Source organism: Sycon ciliatum, chromosome 3 (genome assembly GCF_964019385.1).
Source record: "Sycon ciliatum chromosome 3, ocSycCili1.1, whole genome shotgun sequence".
NCBI lineage: Eukaryota > Metazoa > Porifera > Calcarea > Leucosolenida > Sycettidae > Sycon > Sycon ciliatum.
The window spans coordinates 34791026-34810432 of NC_088645.1; the positions used below are offsets into that span (position 1 = coordinate 34791026).

The 19407-nt window shown below is 45.7% G+C and overlaps 2 protein-coding genes and 1 long non-coding RNA gene across 3 annotated transcripts; 2 read left to right on the forward strand and 1 right to left on the reverse strand.

Moving 5' to 3' along the window:
- The first annotated feature begins 239 nt into the window (after positions 1-239).
- Positions 240-6406, forward strand: LOC135812709 (uncharacterized). Its single transcript, XM_065325976.1, has 3 exons — positions 240-456; positions 1353-1409; positions 5400-6406. Exons 1-3 carry the CDS (start codon positions 400-402, stop codon positions 6330-6332), a joined length of 1047 nt encoding a protein of 348 aa, XP_065182048.1. The 5' UTR covers positions 240-399; the 3' UTR covers positions 6333-6406.
- LOC135812707 (uncharacterized) lies at positions 3155-4906 on the reverse strand. The gene is made up of 3 exons (XR_010552928.1): positions 4812-4906; positions 4484-4515; positions 3155-3579 (listed from the first exon to the last, which is right to left on the reverse strand). It is a non-coding gene; the product is annotated as an uncharacterized LOC135812707 (long non-coding RNA).
- Positions 6407-12817: 6411 nt separating the features above from the next.
- LOC135812710 (uncharacterized) lies at positions 12818-15563 on the forward strand. Its single transcript, XM_065325977.1, has 3 exons — positions 12818-12888; positions 13551-13607; positions 14250-15563. The coding sequence occupies exons 1-3, from the start codon at positions 12832-12834 to the stop codon at positions 15075-15077; spliced, it is 942 nt and encodes a 313-aa protein (XP_065182049.1). The 5' UTR covers positions 12818-12831; the 3' UTR covers positions 15078-15563.
- Positions 15564-19407: the final 3844 nt, after the last annotated feature.

Below are 19407 nucleotides of genomic sequence, written 5' to 3' on the forward strand. Positions count from 1 at the left end.
TGGCAAGGCAAAGCACAATGGACAAACAATAATGGCGAGGCCCAGCGGGATACGGTGATCTTGCTCCTTTCTATGGCTTGCAAGTACATGTACGGTCAGATTTTAACCGTCGCGGATCGTGAAGCCCTTTCATGTGCTTCACCCACGCCTAAAACCTGGTATAAAGGTGAGCGCGGGAACTAGCCTTCTCGCAGTTACGTTACACAAGTCAGTAGTGAAGAAGAAATCGGTTCCGTTTGGTGTTGATTCACTACTAGCTGTTTACAGTTCTGACCTATAGTTTCATGAGACTAGTTTTGTTGTAGATCTACAGCGTATAATTATAGAGCTGATCTACGTGCACTTTGCTATTTGAGAAATTTGTTTAGCAGACCCTCTGTCAGCACCAGATATTTCGAAATGGACGTATCGGAGAGAACACCGCGCAAAAGTGAGAGTGACCGTCCCCGCCTTCAGGTGAGTAAATTTCATTTCTTCAACCAATTTTCTCAGCGACTGCTTTTATTTAGTATTCAAACTTCATTCGACTCTCACGAGTTAGAGGCTCTGCTTTTTTCTTCTTCAAATCGTGGACTCTGCTGCCGTGTATTTTTTTCCAAAATGGTTAATGAGAAGATGTAACCAATAAGTTATTTTGCAGTTGAGTTTCAAATATCCTGTCACCTCGAGACCGAATGCATTTGAGTAAATGAATTGAGTCAGATGGAGAGCCAAGGGTGTGTCTTTACCACCATATTTATCAACCATTTGTACAGCTGCAGTGGCGTCTTCAACTTCATTCTCTCTGGAGAGCCAAGGTTTAATTTATACAAAAGAGAAGGACTGGTGGTGTTAGTGGAGAGTATAGCGTTACTTGTAGTTCCTCTGTCTTTCTCTTTTGTATAAAATAAATGAATAATCCAGGTTACCAACACTGCGTAGCCAATGCCCGTCATGTGCTTACACTTGAAATGAACTGTATACCATACATATCTGAGTATTACTCCTTTACTAGTGTTAGAGTTAGATAGTCAATGTGCTCATCTACATGTACATGATATTGTATAAAGACTGACTTATAAGAGCGAGTCGTTATGCTATAATAACGGCAACGTTCACGATGCCACCTTTCCAAATTTACACTAGAATTAGGCCTGTTAATTGATATACCGTGCACATGAACTATCAATGTACTGTTGGACAACTGACTGGCCGGATGACTGAACAGCGACATAGGCGACTTGCAACTGTAGATTCGTATCTCCGACGTTAGCAACTGGTATATTAGCACTGAGGGTGAGCATACACAAGCGCATATAGTTGATTCTGATGATGTCTTTGCGTTTTGTTTGTTTTTCATGGTTCAATCATAGGAGCGCGGCGTTGCAGGGCTGAGAAATTTATTGTCGAAGAACGCTAATCGCCCCAAGGTAAGCGGCCCCTTCTGAGTTCTGACTCAGCATCCTCGAGAAAAAAAACACGTGTACTAACCCTCAATTATGCATTTCCTTTTCAAACAACGACTGGGGGAGTTTTATAACCTTGCTGAAGAGAAGTCCAAATCTAGAAATGACTATAGCGCAATTGCCAGCACGTATTCTCCTCTCCACGCCGATATTTGGTTTGATTATGTGGCCAATGATGCAGTATCTACAATATGCGTATTCAGTACTAGTATGTATAGACCATAGACACGCGCACACACACACACACACACACACACACACACACACACACCCAGACACACACACACACACACACACAAGCACAAACACCCAGACACACACACATACACATACTCACACACACACACATTATTATACACACACAAACACACACACACACACCACACACACACACACACACACACACACACACACACACACACACACACACACACAAACACAAACTTTTGTTTCCTTTGGTTTATATCATTCCATTCCGCTGCCTCAGCGGTACACTCATTGCATTCCCAACTCATCACAACCATGCGCTCTTCAGCCGAACCATTCAGACACCAGCAAGGACACTTCCGTTGAGAGATGATATTATTGTTCCACGCCTCTAGACGGCCGTTTCGCTCCCTGTCGGAGCTCATCAGTAGAGGATGATAATGATGATAATGGAGGAATGATCATTCTTATACACCAGAAATGGCGCAAGTGCGCGCTTTCCACATTATAACAATGGCATATGCAAGCTGCTAAAATGGGAAAGTGTGAGAACAGCGATAAATATTCATAGTACGCGCTCATTGGTGGAGAAACACACCACACAGGCGACGAAAATCTTACGCGGAATACTGATGCCAATGGAAAGTACATGTATGTTGTTTATTATTATGATGTTGCAATGGCCATGTATGCAGGCGAGGCGAGACTCACCGCCGAGATCCCCCAACGCGACAGGCTCGGTTGCCGATCGGTATTATCTCTCAACGGAAGTGTCCTTGCTGGTGTCTGAATGGTTCGGCTGAAGAGCGCGTGGTTGTGATGAGTTGGGAATGCAATGAATTGAAAATATGGCCGATAGCTCTGTCGCAATATTTAATTCAGCAGTACAACGTACACTAAAGTCTTGTACAGTGTACTTTCGCATCAATACACATTATAGCAATAAAAACTGCTTTATGGCAGCTTTCTAAAAAAGTTATTGTGTTCTAGTCCTGGGTCGACCGGTCCGGCATAGGCTATAGAAAATTTGTAAAATTAATTGCTTATCAACTGGCTTGGACTCCGTCTAAAAAGTAAGAAATTAACGAAATGTGATTGCAGAAAATTAAAATTTCACACAAAACCTCACAATAATCACAACACTTGACAATCAAAATACTGTACTGCTTCCAACAGTTGTTTAGTCTGACACTGCACTTGTACTGCACCAACATGCATGCATGGGAAAGAGGATCACGAAGGGAAAAGGTCTTCTAGCTTTTCATCCTGTGTGTGATTATTGTGAGGTTTTGTGTGAAATTTTAATTTTCTGCAATCACATTTCGTTAATTTCTTACTTTTTAGACGGAGTCCAAGCCAGTTGATAAGCAATTAATTTTACAAATTTTCTATAGCCTATGCCGGACCGGTCGACCCAGGACTAGAACACAATAACTTTTTTAGAAAGCTGCCATAAAGCAGTTTTTATTGCTATAATTTCTTTTGTTTTTTCTGTCACCAATCAATGGAATGCCCAATATGTGTAAATGATGGCCTTCACATCATATCAATACCGTATTTATTGCTGCAGCCTTTTCTTGCAGAAAATGGCACTAGCACAACGCATGTTCTTCTGCTGGGGAAACATGTGGTTAGTGGTGGTGAGTCTTTTTTTATACGCAGGTCATTCTGTGCATGTTGCTGTTGCAGAATTTCATGACTGTCATAAAATTGTCTTGCCTTTCAGATATTTCAGATTTCCCCACCCTCGATCAGATATACTTGAGAAATGTAGGTGCGTGTCACAGATGTTATGGTTGATTCTGTGTTTATTGGTTATCGTGATAAGGTCATCCTGCATCATATTGCACTGAAATCGTAATCCTGTTGATGTCGATACAACTCTTGGAAGTAGTTCAATGACTTCAAACTGTTAGTCCGCGATTTTCTAACACAACACAGCAAAGGAGGAGGAGGAACAATAAACATGTATTAAAATGTAAACAAATACATTGTTGAGTCCGGCACCTCATTCCAACAACTACACTGATCCTGAGGATAAAAGGGGCAAGCCTGAGGCCTTCTTACAGGGTACCCTGGAGGTACTGAGAGATAAACAAGGCACTCCATAATAATAAAATGTTACACATTTTTTGCCGTGAGTATGAATGATATCCAGTCGAACCTCTTTAGGACGAACACCAAGGGACCGATGGTATTTTTTCTGTAAGTTTGTCTTAACCTATTTTATAACCAGTGAATACATTTCTCCAATAGACATACATGTACGAATAGATTTTCCTACAGCGAAGGATTCTAAGCCACACCGACTCGTCTCGTATGAAACAAATGAGTCACTGAACCTTTCTTTAGCAACATGACGGCAACTGAAACAGCAACAGAGAAAGTACGATACATGTACAGCACATTCTTGCAGGTACACTACAAACAGATTGCAGATCGTATTTTTTTACTTTGGCGGCACGCAACTTTATTTGGGGCAGTGCAATCTCGGCGGTACTCACAAATCGAACAGCCCAGACTCGAGTAAACAAATCCAACCATACAAGTACGAGATTTTCACGAGGCGAGACTGCACCCATTGGCTTGTTTCGTATGAAGCAAACAAGTCACTGAACCTCTCCATAATGGAGATTTTCCCTGATATGCGAATTTATTAATTTTTGCATACTCGGTCAATGGGTCCTTGAACCTTTCCCTCCAAATTGGGAACTGCCAACGATAGTATGCCACTGACAAGTGCCTTACTTCAAGTAACGTACCAATGTACAATGAACATGAGTATTTCGACAACACATCTATTAAAGCCTCAGCAGCAACATAAGCCTTACCGTCAAGAAGGTGAACTCGCGTTCTTCGCACACTGTAGGCAAGGGCAAAGAGATAAAAATGGATCTAAATCCGAATAAAATCAGCACACGTTTCCGTAAATGAAAGGGTGAGCATAAGCAAATGAATCGAAGGAAACTGGTCAACTCAGAGATCACCTGTCATTGAGTATTCGGTAAAAGGAGGCCTCTGCAGCGGAAAAGCTAAATTGAGAAAGGAGATCCTGTCAGCTTTTACATTATTTATTGCATTCCGCCCAAAATCAGCACACTTTTCGTAAATGAAAGAGTCAACACAAGCAAATGTATCAAAGGGAACTGTTCAACTCACCTGTCCTTGAGTAATATTCCGCGAAAGGAGGTCTCAGCAACGCCGAAACGAAATAAGCCAGGCCAGGAGACGAAATATCCGAAACAGCTCATGCAAGAAGCAGTTCCAAAGAAGGAAGTACCTCGTGAATGCACATCCGAAAAGGCAACAACAAAAAGTCTGCAATGCACACGCATGCGGCCAGCCGGCCGCGCGATGGTAGCGGTAGGAGCCATGGAGTAGCTCCCTGGTCCAGGACCAGGTACCGAGCATCTTACGTAGAAACTTACGTAGCTACGTAGACAACGTGTCTGAATAGCGGTGTCGTTAGGTAGCGCCATGTGAACACAATAATAGAAAAGCTGACAGGATCGCTTTTCTAAATGCAAACATGCGTTATATGCAAATGCATGTGCATGACTGAATAATAGATCCATGATTACTTCTGCACAGTTCTGCATAGTTTTCACTGATATCATGATATGAGGGCAACTGAATCACTCTCAAGATGACGTCATCGCAACGAATGTAGTAAAGTTATTCAATGAATTTTGAACTGAGTCACTGAATTACCTGTCTTCTACCTTTGATTTCTATTGAATTTTGTAGAAACAAGCGTCAGATGATAATGAAACAGAAGATATCCTCCAGAAAATGGCAAAGAAGAACGCAGAGATTCAACGGAAATTCGATATCGCTCAACGAGATCGTGAAGAAGCTGCTGCGGTGGGTGCCTCATTCCGTTCTTCCCAATGTAGCACGCAGGCCTCCAGACTCAACGGTTCTTACGGCGCTATGTGTGCGCAAAGTCAGAACAAGCCCGAAACACATTCATCTGAGCAAAATTCTGCCAGTGTGAAGCACGCCAGAATAATGTCCCCGCCATCCAGTCAAATATCAGGTATGTCCTGTAGACGAATCCAGTCTGCCGGGAGCGCTTGTGGTCCTCTTCCGCCAAAAGGACGAGCCAGGATCCGACCACAGTCTTCCCACATGGCTGTCGTTGGTAATGTCGGAGCATCAACTGGGTCACAGGCATCAAGTCAAACTTCTACCATATCCTCGAGACAACTCCAGTCTGCGGGGAATGCTCCTTGTCGTCTCCCGTCAAAAGGACGCGGAAGAGTCCGAGCACAGCCTCCAAGCATGGCTGGTGCTGGAAATGTTAGAGCATCAACAGGGCCGCATGCTACCGCACATGGACGAATGACGTTGACTCCCACTGAACAACCTGGACACAAGCAGACGGAGAGGGATAGTGATAGTGATTCGTTGCAGACTGCGTCGTTTCCAAAGATAGAGTCGCCGTCCCTCCAGGCCAGAAAGAAGCCTGAATCCAATCGCTTTGCAGGGCTTCGGGGTGCGCTACTTGGCCTGGTAACTGAGATACACGCGAAGAACGAAACCTTGAAAGAGGATCAGTCCACACTGTTTTCTGGACATGTGCAAGTGGTGAGTAAGCCGAACAGGACTCCCACCGAACAACCGGGGCACAATCAAAGCGGAAGTACAGATGTGTCCGGCCAGCCGCAATCAGTATAATACACTAAGCAGTGATGTTATAATTTCTCGCCGGCCGAGCGGAGAGAGTGAGGCGAGAAATGATTTCTCCCGCAACAAAATTATTTTTCTAACGAATATGGAATCTGATGTGTTCTCTTTTTGTTGCTGTTCTTTTTGCCTGACTCTTTCAGTCAGTGTTTTGTGTCTCACCAGTGTCTCCACCCTCCCACCCTTCATGTCTGCCCATCTTCTTCCATTTCTTTCTTGGCTGTAGATATGTTGTTCCTGTTTTTATGCTGCCATGTTGCAACTTGGGGATATCCACCCGGTTTTTTCCCTCATTCGTACGTCCGTCGGCGCGAGGGTTTTTTCCCGGCTGGCTCGGTCCAGAGAAATTAATCTGACGGTCCCAAGCGGTGCTTGTCCTGGCTTATTTATGTTAGGTGAATGTACTCATTCTTTCTTCCTGAGGTCTCTCCATCTGTTGCTGCTCTTAGTTTTCTTCTGCATTCCGGTTCACATCTGGCTGCGGCCCACTACCATCACTCTGTGTGCTCCTGCCTCTGTTGTCTGGGTCCATGTCGTTATGTCGGTGTATGTGGAGCGAGAAGAGATGAAAACTAAAAAAACTAGCACTTAAGGTACTGAGGTATAAGAGGTGTTGGAGTTAGATGTCAGGTTGCCGAATGTCTCAGTACTCCTTGCCAGTTTTGTGCCATTTTGTCGCACTCGCTGACTGTACAAGATCTGGTTACGTTGGTGGACAGTTTGTCATAACTCGTAACATTTTGTCCTTTTCCTTTCTTCATCATACAGAAAATTATTAGTATAAAAGATTTCGAACAAGACATTCTTGACATCCTGGGACTGACGGAGCCCAGGATGAACGGAGGCAGCGCAGATACGTAGATCTACGACAACGGACTTGTTCTGTATAGTTCGGGTGGTTCGTCGTCCAGAGCTGGACTGGAGTTGATCTTCTCACCAACAAAAAAAACTAGTAAATAACGTGGATCAGTCGGGGAAGTGAACTGCCTGAAAACAGAACCAATCGCCAGACCCACCAGGACTCAAACCTGGGAAGTGTCTTGTCAAGAGTAATGCTCTAATCACCGAGCTATGGGACCGGGCTGAACCTAGAAGGCGCTGAATTAACGGTGTTAGGTGCTGTCTAGCCAAGAGGGGTTGGATGGAGGCAGAGGGTGGGAAGCCAAAGACAGTGCAGATCGCCCGATTCGTAATGCTAACGAGAGAGCTTGGAAGCTAAGGGCCCTACGCTATGATTTTTTGCCTTGATGACCTAGACAAAAAAAAGCATAGGGATGTTATAAATTATTAAAAAATGGAATTTTTTAAAGACATAACCTGGGATTCGAACCCGCACTATCGCGCGCCCTGCATGCATCCCCCGATACACTTCGCATACATACTAATTCTTCCAAGTTGCTTCACGTTACGATCTTGCATTTGAAAGCCCTATTTGAATATGCATTGTGGCCAGCCGTCTTTGATGGTACGGTACGGTACGGGATAGGTACGGGACAGGTACGATCGAGGGTAATACCATCCTGTCTACCGCCTTGATGACGGCAAAAAAAGCATAGTGATGTTATACATTTTTCAATTCTCCTGGTTTTTTTTCAGGCATATGGCTGGGATTCGAAACCGCACTATCGCCCTACACTATTCCCCCATACACTTCGCATTCATACCCATTCTTCCAAGTTGCATCACGTTGTGATCTTGCGTTTGAAAGCCCTATTTGAATATTGCGGCCAGCTGTATGTGGCCAGCTGTGTTTGATGGTACGGTATGGTACGAGACAGATACGGGATAGCGCCAGGCGTGGCACAAACACACAAACAAACACCCAAATACCCAATTAAAGCTGTGTGGACCCTGGCTAGCGCCAGACGTTACTGAAGTAACGACTTCTGCATAGCTACGGGAATAAGAGCGTTATAGGTGGTCTGTCGCAGGCAGTGCACGTACGCATTGCTCGCGCGTACTCCAGGGTAGATTGGACAAATGCAAGATAGAAAGTTCGCTTGGCTCTAGCACTGAGAAGGTGGCGGCAACGGCGAAAAGCATTGACCTTGGCACTAACTTTACTTCCAATGTTACTTACTTGCTGTTGAAACGACAGATACTCATCTATCATGATGCCCAGGTACGTGGCTTGCTGCGATTGCTGTATACGGCTGTTGCAGAACTGGAGGGTACAGTCTGCATGTACATTGGGTTTCAGTAGGAGCAGGAATTGTGTCTTGGATGTGTTCAGCTGCATTCCACGGGCCTCCAGAAAGCTGCTCACCCGGGTCAAATCATGTTCCAAGGTCTCTTTGGCAGTGGAAAGGGACGAATCAGCAGCGTAGATGTTGGTGTCATCTGCATACAGGAGTCAGAGGAATGACTGTAGGCAGGCTGGTAGGCGCCTGGTGTACACCGTGAACAGTGCTGGTCCCAGGACCGAGCCCTGAGGGACATCGCAATTGGCCGTGTACGGGGTTCCAGGTGGTTGACGGAGGCATTTCACTTGCTGTGATCGGCTGTACAGATAGCTAGAGAACCATTGCAGAACAGTGCCTCCTACTCCTCAGCGCTGCAGCTCCAGAAGGAACTTACCATGCAGGACACAGGCAAAGGCTTAGCTGAGGTCGAGGAATGATACAGCCACCACGTTGCTGGGGTCCAGTGATCGCTGCCAACTGTCAATGCATAGTGCCAGTGCGTCACGGCATGAATGACAGGAGCGATATGCGAACACTTCGTGATAGTGAAGCTCAGTTCAGCTTCCCATTCAGGCAAAGCGCTTGATATAAACATGGGAGCATAGTAGGGGATACGCTCTCTCCCATTATGTATAATATGCATGCTGAGGGATCCATGCACCATATTGCTCCTATGTTATCGCACGTAAACACAAAACACAGTCAGCCCAGCTAGCAGATGATCACGAGAATATTCACACCGATGTTAATTGGGACTAAGAGCACTTCAACAAATATGCCACACAGTCAAGTAAGCCAATTTGGTAACCGAACGTTTTTGTTCCCTTCTCATCATGGCCAGGGCGTCACACACCGTACGACTACTGCGACCATGGTCACATACCACTTTGTTGCTAGTGTTGGAGTGTTGCTAGTGTTGGAGCATTTATTATCACAAAACGGGCAGATAATGAAGATCTCCTCACGAATATTGCCAAAAGAGGCAAGAGTTTTGGCGGTAATACAAGATTGGTCAGTGTGATCGTGAAGAAGCTGCTGCCCTGGATGCCTCATTCGCATCATGTTCAGGTAGCACGCCAGTCTCCAGACCCAACGGTCCCGACAGCGCTGTGTGTGCACAGTACAAGCCTGACACACGCTCATCTGCAGAAAGTAATGCCAGTGTGGAGCAGCGAGATGGTTAATGTCGCAGCCATCTTGTGAAACATCCTCGACACAAATCCAGTCCATTGAAACCTCCATTACCTCCTCGAGGCAAATCCAGTCTGAGGGGAACGCTCGTTGTCATCTTCTGTCAAAAGGACGCGGAAGGGTCCCAGTACAGTCGTCCAGCAAGGCTGTTGTTGGTAATGTTGGAGCATCAACTGGGAACAAAACCAATGTGTGTGGAGGACTGGCCAGGGATAGCTCGGAACAAATAGGGTCTATAACAATGACCTCCGTCAATCTGAAATTGAGATGGCTAGCAAGCCTGAAACTTTTATATCTCCCTAGCCTGAACCAGTGATTGTAGCAGGCAGAAATGTGAACTGTTCGCCATCATTTTTGCTAAGTAGGCTAGACGAAGTGAACCATAGAAGCGCGTTGCAGAGAATGTCCTTTCCAGCCAGTGGGTCACCTGCCTCCCAGACGAGAAAGAGGTCCTAATCCATTTGTTTTGCTTTGCAGGCTTTCAGAGTGCACTAGTCAGTCTTCTGTGAAGGAGGCACACGCCAAAAACAAGACTTTGCAACGAGATGAGTCAATATTCTTGTCAGGTAAGGTACCGTGGTGCCTAACTGTGTAGCCTAAGCTAAGCCAGACAGTCAACTGACCCGGATCAACGTGGTAATAAGAGGCCAGATAAGAAGCCAAAGAGACTCGTAATTCTCAATTATTCATTATCATTACAAGGAGTGTAAGGGAGATCAAGGCTGCCCGGCAATTTAAGCTTGCCTCCATCCCCTACACCTTGCAATGAATGCTCTGTCTGACTTTTCCCGTCCACACACCACGTCATTTACTCTTCTCTGCGTGCTTGTGCGCTTATGAACTCTTTGTGTTCCCTCTGTTGACGCTTCAAAATCGCTCTATTGACACTGCAAAATCGCTCTGTTGACGCTACAAAATTGCTCTGCGTGCTTGTGCGCTTATGAACTCTTTGTGTTCCCTCTGTTGACGCTTCAAAATCGCTCTATTGACACTGCAAAATCGCTCTGTTGACGCTACAAAATTGCTTATCATCTCCCTCCCTCCCTCCCTCCCCCCCCCTCTCTCTCTCTCTCTCTCTCTCTCTCTCTCTCTCTCTCTCTCTCTCTCTCCCCGTAGCTCTCTCCCTTTTGAAATTCGCTTCCATAGAATTGGGCACCATTGCCCGTTTGGCCTTGCGAAGCAAAATAAAAATCAACAACAAACAACATTACCACGTTTGACTTGTGGACCCCGAGTTCGTGCAAGCCGCGCATGATACAGTACTCATGGTTAGCATTTTACCGTTCACGCTATTTTCGACGGTCGGTGTGTAGAGGGCGAGTCTACTGTTTTTGATGTGTTTCCGAGACACGTTTAGCAGTTTGGCTTCTGAGTCCTGAATCCTGACGCAAAGATAGACGTGTGAGGTAACCCTAGTTGGAATCTTACCGTTTCGTTCTCCCGCTAAAAAGAGCTTTCTATCGCCGAAACGATACCAAACCGATGGTATTTTGGGTTTGGTGTACGAATGCCGTTGGATCTAGGGCGTGAACTGTAAAATGCCACATCTACACACAAAAAACGGTGCAGGCCGACCGTCGGAAAAAGCGTGAACGGTAAAATGCTAAGGGCCTGTCCAGACTAGGTAGAAAACCACGTAAACACGCCATAAACATGCTAGTTGCCAAGGCGAGTGACGAAAAATGGCCGATAACGGGGAACGTGGGATTCACGCGGAACGTGAGTCGAGGACCCCTGTACAAAGCACGTTTCTCATCTACGTGCCGTTTTCGCAGTGTTTGTTGTGTGAGAGTCGATCGGTGGAGTTTTCGGATCGCATTTTTTCTTGCTGTTTCCAGCTGCTGCAGCTTGTTTTTGCTTTGCCGTTTTCATAATGCCACACCTCCGTTTCAGCTACGACTCTGAGGCGACATTGATACAGTCGTGGCTGGACATGCAGAGAAATCCCGGGGTCTGGTGAAGAGGAAGGTGTAGTAGAGAGAGAGAAAGATAATTCACTGACGAGCGAGTATTTGAAACTGTTTGGATAGGAAGTAGAACCCTGTTCAGTTGTGATGAACGAAATTGACGACCTGAAGGCCAAAGCCAGGGACTTTTACTGGAAATACACGGCGGCCACAACCATTAGTTCATCAAGCGATGCTATAGCGGGCCTCGACCGTGATGCTGCGCTGCCGCGAGAGTGTGGCGAAATTTCCGTACCTGGAACAGAGTTCAGGGTGATGTTCCTTGCGCTCGGCGTCAGTACAGCCATCGCTGGGCCGCCACTCGTTTTTGTAGCTAGCTGGGCAGGTGTAGACCAAGCCAGGGAGTGCTTGCCTGGTCTAGGAAGGTACATTTTGAATTCGCAGAACCAAACGGGCGGTGTCGCCCAATTACATGGAAGCGAATGGAAACAGTAAAATATTGTCTACACGCTACAACTACAAGTCACTTGTGAGGTTGTGTGTCTGCCAGTACTACTACTACTGTACTAGGCAGTAGTGCATCCAGACAAAAATGAACAGGTACACGGAGTGGTAGATCTACAGGTGACAGAGCGAAGTTTGGACAGCGCACCGCGTGTACGTCACGTACTCTGAAACGGCACGCCGTTTTTATTACCTAGTGTGGACAGGCCCTAAGGGCCCTAAGCGCCCTAGAATCTGAGCGTACATGTACGTGCAAGCCATAGAAAGGAGCCAGATCACCGTATCCCGCTGGGCCTCGCCATTGTTGTTTGTCCATTGTGCTCTGCGTTGCCACGCGTATCCGAGAACCCATTGACGTCACACCATAAAATTAACAGCCCCGTTATTATTATTATAACATGACATGTAAAAGCGTCGCGGATCATGAAGCCCTTTCACGTGCTTCACCCACGCCTACAACCTGGTATAAAGGTGAGCGCGGGAACTAGCATTCTCTCAGTTACGTTACACAAGTCAGTAGTGAAGAAGAGATCGGTTCCGTTTGGTGTTGATTCAATATTAGCTGTTTACAGTTCTGACCTGTAGTTTCATGAGACTAGTTTTGTTGTAGATCTACAGCGTGTATAGAACTGATCTACGTGCACTTTGCTATTTGAGAAAGTACTGTTGTTTAGCAGACCCTCTGTCAGCACCAGGTATTGTGAAATGGACGTATCGGACAGAACACCGCGCAAAAGTGAGAGTGACCGTCCCCGCCTTCAGGTGAGTAAATTTAATTTCTTCAACCAAAGTTCTCAGCGACTGCTTTTATTGAGTATTCAAACTTCATTCGACTCTCACAAGTTTGAGGCTTTGCCTTTTTCTTCTTCAAATAGTGGACTCTGCTGCCGTCTATTTTTATGTTCCAAAATGGCTAATTGGAAGATGTTGTCACCATTAAAATGTATTGCCGTTGCGTGTCAGTTATCTGGTGCCCGCGAGACCGAATGCTTTTGAATAAATGAATAATTCTTTTTACTGACACTATGTAGCAAATGACCATTTTGTGCTTACAGTTGAAAAGGGCTGTGCACCATACGTGTCTGAGTTTGGTGCAGTATTACTAATTTGCTAGTTTTAGAGTTAGATGGTCAATGTGCTCATCTACATGTACATGACATTGTATAAAGACTGACTTGTAAGAGCGAGTCGTAATGCTATATAACGGAAACGTTCACGATGCCCCATTTCCACATTTACACTGGAAGTAGGCCTGCAAATTTTACAGTGCAAATGAACTATCAGTGTACTGTTGGAGAACAAACTGGCCGGTTGACTGAACAGCGACATAGGTATAACGGCATTCAGAATGAGCATACACAAGTGCATGTAGTAGATTCTGATGATGTCTTTGCGTTTTGTTTCTTTTCATGGTTCAATCATAGGAGCGCGGCGTTGCAGGTCTGAGGAATTTATTGTCAAAGAACGCTAAGTGCCCCAAGGTAAGCGGCCCCTTCTTAATAAGCATCCGCGAAAAAAGACGTTTTCTAACCCTCAATAAATATTATTATGTATTTCCTTTTCAAAGAATGACTGGGGGAGTTTTATAACCTTGCTGAAGAGAAGTCCAAGTCTAGAAATGACTATAGCGTAATTGCCTCTCTACGCCGAAATTTGGTTTTGTAATGTGACCAATAACGCACTACGTACAATATGCGTATGCAGCACTGGTATGTATAGACCATAGACACGCACACACACACAAGCACACACACACAAGCACACACACACACACACACACACACACAGACACACAACCACACACTCTTGTTTGCTTTGGTTTTTATTATTCCATTTCGCTGCCTCAACAATACAAAGAACACTAAAGTCTTGTACAGTGTACTTTCGCATCTATACACATGCAATCATGCGTTATATGCAAATGCATGTGCATGACTGTATAATAGATCCATGATTACTTCTGCACAGTTCTGCATAGTTTCACTGATATCATGATATGATGGCAACAGAATCACTCTCAAGATGACGTCATCGCAACGAATGTAGTAAAGTGATGCAATGAATTTTGAACTGGATCACTAAATTGCCTGTCTTTGCCCTTTGTTTTCTCTTGAATTTTGTAGAAACAAGCATCAGATGATAATAAAACAGAGGATATCCTCCAGAAAATGGCAAAGAAGAACGAAGAGATTCAACGGAAATTTGATATCGCCCAACGAGATCGTGAAGAAGCTGCTGCCGTGGGTGCCTCATTCCGTTCTTCCCCACGTAGCACGCAGGCCTCCAGAGCCAATGTTTCTTGCGGCGCTGGGTGTGCTCGAAGTCATAGCAAGCCCGGAATAATGTCCCCGCCATCCAGTCAAACATCTGGTATGTCCTGTGGACAAATCCAGTCTGCCGGGAGCGCTTGTGGTCCTCTTCCGCCTAAAGGACGAGCCAGGATTCGGCCACTGTCTTCCCACATGGCTGTCGTTGGTAATGTAGGAGCATCAACTGGGTCACAGGCATCAAGCCAATCTTCTACCATATCCTCAAGAAGACTCCAGTCTGTGGGGAATGCTCGTTGTCTCCCGCCAAAAGGCCGCGGAAGAGTCCGAGCACAGCATCCAAACATGGCTGGTGCTGGAACTGTTGGAGCATCAACAGAGCCGCATACTACCGCATATGGACGAATGACTTTGACTCCCACGGAACAACCTGGATACAAGCAGATGGTGAGGCATAGTGATAGTGATTCGGTGCAGACTGCGTCGTCCCTCCAGGCACGAAAGAAGCCTGAATCCAATCGCTTTGCAGGGTTACAGGGTGCGCTACTCGGCCTTGTCACTGAGGTACACACCAAGAACGAAACCTTGAAAAAGGATCAGTCCACACTGTTTTCTGGACATGTGCATGTGGTGAGTCAGCCGAACAGGACTCCCACCGAACAACCGCGGCACAATCAAAGCTGAAGTACAGATGAGTCCGGCCAGCCTGAATCAGAATCATACGCTAAGCAGTGATGTTATAATTTCTCGCCCGCCCAGCGGAGCAAGTGAGGCGGGAAATGATTTCTCGCGCAACAAAATTATTTTTCTCGCGAATGTGGAATCTGATGTGTTCTCTTTTTGTTGCTGTTCTTTTTGCCTGACTCCTTCAGTCAGTGTTTTGTGTCTCACCAGTGTCTCCACCCTCCCACCCTTCATGTGTGCCCATCTTCTTCCATTTCTTTATTGGCTGTAGATATGTTGTGCCAGTTTTCATGCTGCCATGTTGCCACTTGGGATTATACACCCGGTTTTTTCCCTCATTCGTACGTCCGTCGGCGCGAGGGTTTTTTCCCGGCTGGCTCGGTCCAGAGAAATTAATCTGACGGTCCCAGGTGGTGCGTGTCCTGGCTTTTTTTATGTCAATTGAAGGCACTCTATCTTTTCTCCTGGGGTCTGTCCCCCAGTATCTGCTCCTAGTTTTCTTCTGCATTCTGGTTCACATCTGGCTGCGGCCTACTACCATCACTCTTTGTGCTCCTGCCTCTGTTGTCTCGGTCCATGTCGTTATGTCGGTGTATGTGGAGCGAGAAGAGATGAAAACTAGAAAAACTGCCACTGAAGGTACTGAGGACCAAGCAGACTGCATATCAGAAGTGTATTCCACCCCTGAAGCAATGTCATCTATTTAGACAAGCAACCATACTGCTGTACTCTAGCCAGCAGACCACGCCATCAGGGGCATGCCAGTTTCCAGATTTGTCTAAAAGGCAGAATTGGTTTCTAGGAATATGCAAGTGGAATCAAATTCCAGACTATTTGTCCAGGTCTGTTTACTGTCACCTGTAACTATTGGTGCATGTCTATTCCCACCTATGTGTTGATCACCAAGCTGTTTCTGTGTTAGCGCTCTGCTACCAGCGAATGAAAAAGAAAGAAAGAAAAGAATGCATCAGCGGGGTGAAATTTATAACTGTGTTGACGATGGCGGGGAGCGGCGAGATAAGCTAGCAAAAGAGGCGAGCCTGCCTACAAGGTGGCATGACATTTAACATGGTCTATGAACTGTCTAATATTGGATATTGCTTTCATTTTCATGGGCAGCTTGAGCCAATACGAGTATGCAGAGAAAATAGGAGATTTGGTAAACATAGTTGACAAAGCTCTGGGAAGTACTATGCCATTGCGGGTGTGCCGTGCGAAAGTAAACCAACTTTACTTGCTGAGATGTTCCAGGACACTGTTCAGTTAAATACGATGGACCAGAACGCATGATTGTCTCTGTGACAGGATAGAGATGGGGCTGGTGGAGGCCAAGCTATATACTTAGATCAGTAGAGGCGAAAAGAGAGGGTTTACAGAAAATAATAATATATTTTCAACACACGTTTATGATGTATTTCTAGTGCCTGTACAGCAGATTTACTAAGCAAGAAATGCCAAGCAGTGGCGCCGTACAGAAGGATAAGAAGAAGGTAGCATTTATAAAAGAGACTGATCGTTTATATACAACAAGAATAGTTTTCCTTGTCTTCTTTCATGATTTTACCTAACCAATTCTTCACTGTAATATTATAATTACAAAAGGAATAGAATGGTATACGGAGCTTGGGTTGGCTGTGACTCCGAGTTTCACGCCTGTGGCGATCATCAGACAGCAATGATTACAAAACCTTAATGAATGTTCTTGATATAGTGTGGCAAGGTGCTAGTGGAATCAGAGAATGTAAGCGCAAATAAGGTCAAGCGGTGATTCTATGCATGTACTTGCAAGATCAGCGCCTGGTGTACACCATGAAAAGTGCTGGTCCCAGGACCGAGCCCTGAGGGACACCGCAATTGGCCCTGTTCGGGAATCCAGGTGGTTGACGGAGGCATTTCACTTGCTGTGGTCGGCTGGACAGATAGCTGGAGAACCATTAAACCATTAAAATTTAACCAATACAATATCAGTATTTTAGTACTCCGGGGACGGAAAATTATTTTCGTAGATCTGCTCTGTTTCGGTCGAATTTGGACAGAATGATCTTTGTAGCAACTTTAGTTACTCGAACCCGGACAGTTGAAATCTTACGAATCTTAGTAGTGAGCAACTTCTCTAATGAAATGAACTTTACTTACGTGATGCCCAGGTTGGTCATTGTCGCTTCTTATACCACGTTTGACTTGTGGACCCCGAGTTCGTGTAACCCTGGTTGGAATCTTACCCTTTCGTTCTCCCGCTAAAAGAGCTTTCTATCGCCGAAACGATACCAAACCGATGGTGGTTTGGGTTTGGGGTACGAGTGCCGTTGGATCTAGCGCGTGAACTGTAAAATCCCATGTCTACACACACAAAAAACTGTGCAGGCCGACCGTCGGAAATAGCGTGAACGGTAAAATGCTGACCTTGTCTAGTGACGCTTAGAATCTGCACGTAAGTGTCATTGTCATTGACGCGATTTTAGCAAACGTCAAGATACGTGACGTCACCACATCCCCCTACGCCCTTGGATCCCCATCACCACACACACTTCGCCTTACTAGCTGGATGCAGTCATGATGGATCTGTTTTCTGAGAGGGTGAAGTGCAGCGCGAGCTGACATATACTGCATAACGCACTCAAACTCACCTAGATCTACGTGACTCAGCAACTAGACATGAGTGACCATACCGTGCACGTACGTGGGAGCTCAGCAGTCAGCACAGTCCACGCTTACATGTCATGTAATAATAATAATAATAATAACGGGGCTTGAATTGTTTGCAGGCAACCTGCCTACACTCAAGAGAGCACTGCATTTCACACAAATCCATTGGTATCGTTACAACGTTTCGGTCTTTATGACCATCATCAGGAATGAAGTGGACATGGAAAGAACAGCAGTATAAAAGAAGGAGGCAAGCAAGCAAAGCGCGGTACATAACGACAGCGCGCGTAGAGAAGTGCAAAGCACGTCATGGCGGGTGTGCATTACTACATATACATGACAACACAAGCACAAACGGCGAGGAAAGTAGATACTGCGCTACAGCAGTGATAACAGCCCAGTTCCAGCCTCACACCACCAGTGAAGTGTCTAGAGCCCCGCGCCACTCGCAGTAAGGTGGTGTTATAGCAGATCCCAGCCACTGTTATTGTTAATTTCCGGGGATCGCTCCCTGATATTGATGGCCTCCCGGATCCTCCTCCTGGGGCGGTCACGCTCAGAACCGAGAACCCGGATCCCTGAGAAAGCCGTTGCTCCCAATGGCAATGGGTCAGATGCATGCTTGGCCGCGAAATGCTCACCCAGCGCGGTGCCGCTCACTGTGTGCTTTGCACTTCTCTACGCGCGCTGTCGCTATGTACCGCGCTTTGCTTGCTTGCCTCCTTCTTTTATACTGCTGTTCTTTCCATGTCCACTTCATTCCTGATGATGGTCATAAAGACCGAAACGTTGTAACGATACCAATGGATTTGTGTGAAATGCAGTGCTCTCTTGAGTGTAGGCAGGTTGCCTGCAAACAATTCAAGTATAATGAAGCTGCGTGAAGCGTCCTTCAAAATTTTAATAACGGGGCTGTTAATTTTATAGTGTGACGTCAATGGGTCCTCGGATACGCGTGGCAACGCAGAGAACAATGGACAAACAACAATGGCGAGGCCCAGCGGGATACGGTGATCTTGCTCCTTTCTATGGCTTGCACGTACATGTACGTTCAGATTCTAAGCGTCGCGGATCATGAAGCCCTTTCACGTGCTTCACCCACGCCTACAACCTGGTATAAAGGTGAGCGCGGGAACTAGCCTTCTCGCAGTTACGTTACGCAAGTCAGTAGTGAAGAAGAAATCGGTTCTGTTTGGTGTTGATTCAATACTAGCTCTTTACAGTTCTGACCTGTAGTTTCATGAGACTAGTTTTGTTGTAGATCTACAACGTGTACAGAGCTGATCTACGTGCACTTTGCTATTTGAGAAAGTTGTTTAGCAGACCCTCTGTCAGCACCAGGTATTGTGAAATGGACGTATCGGAGAGAACACTGCGCAAAAGTGAGAGTGACCGTCCCCGCCTTCAGGTGAGTAAATTTAATTTCTTCAACCAAAGTTCTCAGCGACTGCTTTTATTGAGTATTCAAACTTCATTCGACTTTCACGAGTTTGAGGCTTTGATTATTTCTTCTTCAAATAGTGGACTCTGCTGCCGTGTATTCTTATGTTCCAAAATGGCTCATTGGAAGATGTTGTCACCAAAAAGATATATTGTCGTTGCGTGTCAGTTATCTGGTGCCCACGAGACCGAATGCTTTTGAGTAAATGAATAATCTTTGTTACTGACACTATGTAGCCAATGA